This window comes from Eretmochelys imbricata, chromosome 1 (assembly GCF_965152235.1).
Source record: "Eretmochelys imbricata isolate rEreImb1 chromosome 1, rEreImb1.hap1, whole genome shotgun sequence".
NCBI lineage: Eukaryota > Metazoa > Chordata > Testudines > Cheloniidae > Eretmochelys > Eretmochelys imbricata.
This window is the reverse complement of record NC_135572.1, coordinates 361,566,723-361,569,444: the sequence shown is the minus strand read 5'-3', so window position 1 is coordinate 361,569,444 and position 2,722 is coordinate 361,566,723. Positions and strand designations below refer to the sequence as shown.

Sequence of the window (2,722 nt, the reverse complement as noted above, 5' to 3'; positions counted from 1 at the left end):
TGGCCATAGTGAGTCAGTGGCAGAGGTGGGAATTGCACTCATGTCTTCTTAGTCTCCGACCAAGGATGTGTACCTGCACTACAAGACCAGTCTGGCTCTTGGGAGGCCTTATAGCCTGGAGCACCTGGTGGGTCCTAGTAAGCGCTCGCACACGGGGCTGAAATTAAAAAATCCTTTAGTGGGGCTGGAAGAGAGGCATGGCTGCGAATACTTTTAGTCAGTTTCAATCAAGAATGAACACAGCCATTCCTAGCTCAGCCCCTAGGGCAGCCCTGTTGAGGGTCACAGGGCTAATCAGGCTCCTCAGGATGCGTGTCTAGATGTCCCTTCTAGTCTGTAGTCTGCTGGAGGCAACTAGGCATTGGCCTGTAGGGCCTTCTGGCCAGGGCTCCAACCTCTAGTCTGTCTTGTCAGGGACTCCTCCACTTTCTTTTCCTCTCATCCAGTTGTACATGAGAGTTTGCAGGCTAGGTCAGTGACACTGGCATAGGACTGGCTCTGGCTTTTAACATGGACACTCTCTGATGCTTTTGTTGTCATTGTATTCTTATCGGTTTCTTTTTATCCAGTTAGTCATTTTACTTAACATGGGGTGAGAGGTGGGATCACAACCAAGCCTTTGCAGTTACTTGGTACTTGGCCAAACTTTCCCAATCCTGGGTCCCAGGATAATGGGTGAGTCCTTCCACTGCACTTCATCTGAACAAATCTTACCACTCAGAAGAGTGGATCCTGCCCAACCTATCTGGTAAAGGGATGGAGCCCTGGGTTACAGCTCTGGCCATTAGGAAGGGACAGAATTGTTGGTGGGCTCCAATGGTAGCGGGCATGTTTGTTGCTTTATGAGCAGTTAGGAAGTGGGTATCATGAATGTAGGTCAGCTGTGTGAGCCCCACACATCTCTGGTGTCTGCTGGGGCCCTGGAGAGCAGCAGGGAGCCTCCAGGAACAGAAGGATCCCAAAGGGAGACAACTTCAGCAAAACTGGTAAATTCTGCCAACGCGGCTGTGCACAGTTCTGCATAGCTCCCACTTCTTGGTTAGAGAGCAGAGTGAAGACTACGCTCAGCGGGTGGAGCTGAATTTCAGTGGAGATTGGATCCGTGGCTGGTGCTGTGTAATCCACACACCCAGGCCTCAGGAGAAAGAAGAGTCAAACAGCAGGGAAGATAATTATTTATTATTGCAGCAGTGTGTATGGGCCCCACCAGGGACTGGGACCAACTGTGCTAGGCAGATGACAGAGACATAGATCCTGCACCCCCAGACTGCATCATCAAGGCGCAGCTAACTTATTCTAAAGAAAAGAGGTTTTTGTTTAACACGAATATAAAATAAAACATTTCTCTTGGAAGTGAGAAGGAGCCATTACAGGCAGAGCAGAGCAGGAGTCACCTCCCAGCTCTCACCTCAGCCGGGTCCTCACTGCCTGCCTGGGGAAGAATATTCTCTCCTCTGGCTCCCTAGAGCCTTCCTCAGGGCCCCCTTCATTTCCTGGTTGCGGAGGCTGTAGATGAGGGGGTTCAGCATGGGGGTGACGATGCAGTACAGCGTGGAGACCAGGGTGTCCACCCCCATGGAGTAGCCTGCACTGGGGCGATTATAGTTGAGGTTGGCCATCCCAAAGTATATGGTGACCACGATGAGGTGTGCGGCGCAGGTGGAGAAGGCCTTGCGCCTTCCTGTGTTGGAGCGGATCCTGAGGATGGCTGCCAGGATGTAGAGGTAGGAGATGACGATGAGCAGAAATGGGCTCAGGCCCACGAAGATACTAGCCAGATGGAGTGTGACCTCATTGACATAGGTGTCACTGCAGGCGATCTTCAGCAGGGGAGGGACATCACAGAAGAGGTGGGGAAGCTGGTTGGTGCCACAGAAGGATAAGCTGGAGGCCATGAAGGTGTGTATGGCTGAGTCCAGGAGACCCCAGAGCCAGGACCCCATGGCGAGTGGGAAGCACACCCTCCGGCTCATGACATCAGTGTAGCGCAGGGGGTTACAGATGGCTGCGTACCGGTCATAGGCCATGACGGCTAGGAGTGCGCACTCGGTTCCCGCGCATGACATCAGGAAGAACATCTGGGCCATGCACTCGCAGTAGGAGATGGTCTCCTGCTCACGCAGGAAGTTCACCAGGATCTTGGGGACTGTGACTGACGAGAAGCAAATATCCAAGCAGGATAAGTGGCTGAGGAAAAAGTACATGGGGCTGTGAAGATGGGAATCCAGCTGGATGAGGGTGAATATCATGGAATTCTGCACCAGGGTGACAAGGTAGATCGCCAGGAACACCAGGAAGAGGAAGGCCTGGCCATGGGGAAGGCTGGAGAAGCCCAGGAAGATGAACTCTGTCACCTGTGTCTGATTCTCCTGTTTCATGGGGCCAGTAAAGTTTGTCTGTGGGGGAGAGGGACAGGAAGAGAGAAGAGACAGGGAGTGAGAGTCAGGAATTCAGAGCTAAAACGCCTCCTTCCAGCAATGAGACTGTGATTTCACATGCAGAAAAGATGGAAACTTAGAGCTCAAAATGCTACCTGTTGTCCCTTGTGTGTATGTAAGTCTGACTACAAGAGGTTCACACTGTGACAGGAATGGCACTTTCCTGCAGTAGCCTTGGGAGATCTTACTGTATTAAGTATATGTATCCTTGCAGGCCAGATGTCTGTAACTCCATTAGAGAAGGTGACTGCAGCCCCCCCCAGGAACAAAGAACAGTGGGGGCG

The 2,722-nt window shown here is 52.1% G+C and overlaps 1 protein-coding gene across 1 annotated transcript; it reads right to left on the bottom strand.

Annotated features, from left to right (window-relative positions):
• Nucleotides 1–1,421: 1,421 nt before the first annotated feature.
• On the bottom strand, nucleotides 1,422–2,378 carry LOC144259656 (olfactory receptor 5V1-like). Its single transcript, XM_077807960.1, has one exon. It carries the CDS (start codon nucleotides 2,376–2,378, stop codon nucleotides 1,422–1,424), a length of 957 nt encoding a protein of 318 aa, XP_077664086.1.
• Between the last annotated feature and the right edge of the window lie 344 nt (nucleotides 2,379–2,722).

Coding starts and splice junctions, on each gene's coding strand:
- LOC144259656 (XM_077807960.1), bottom strand. CDS start 2,378: ATGAAACAGGAGAATCAGACACAGGTGACAGAGTTCATCTTCCTGGGC.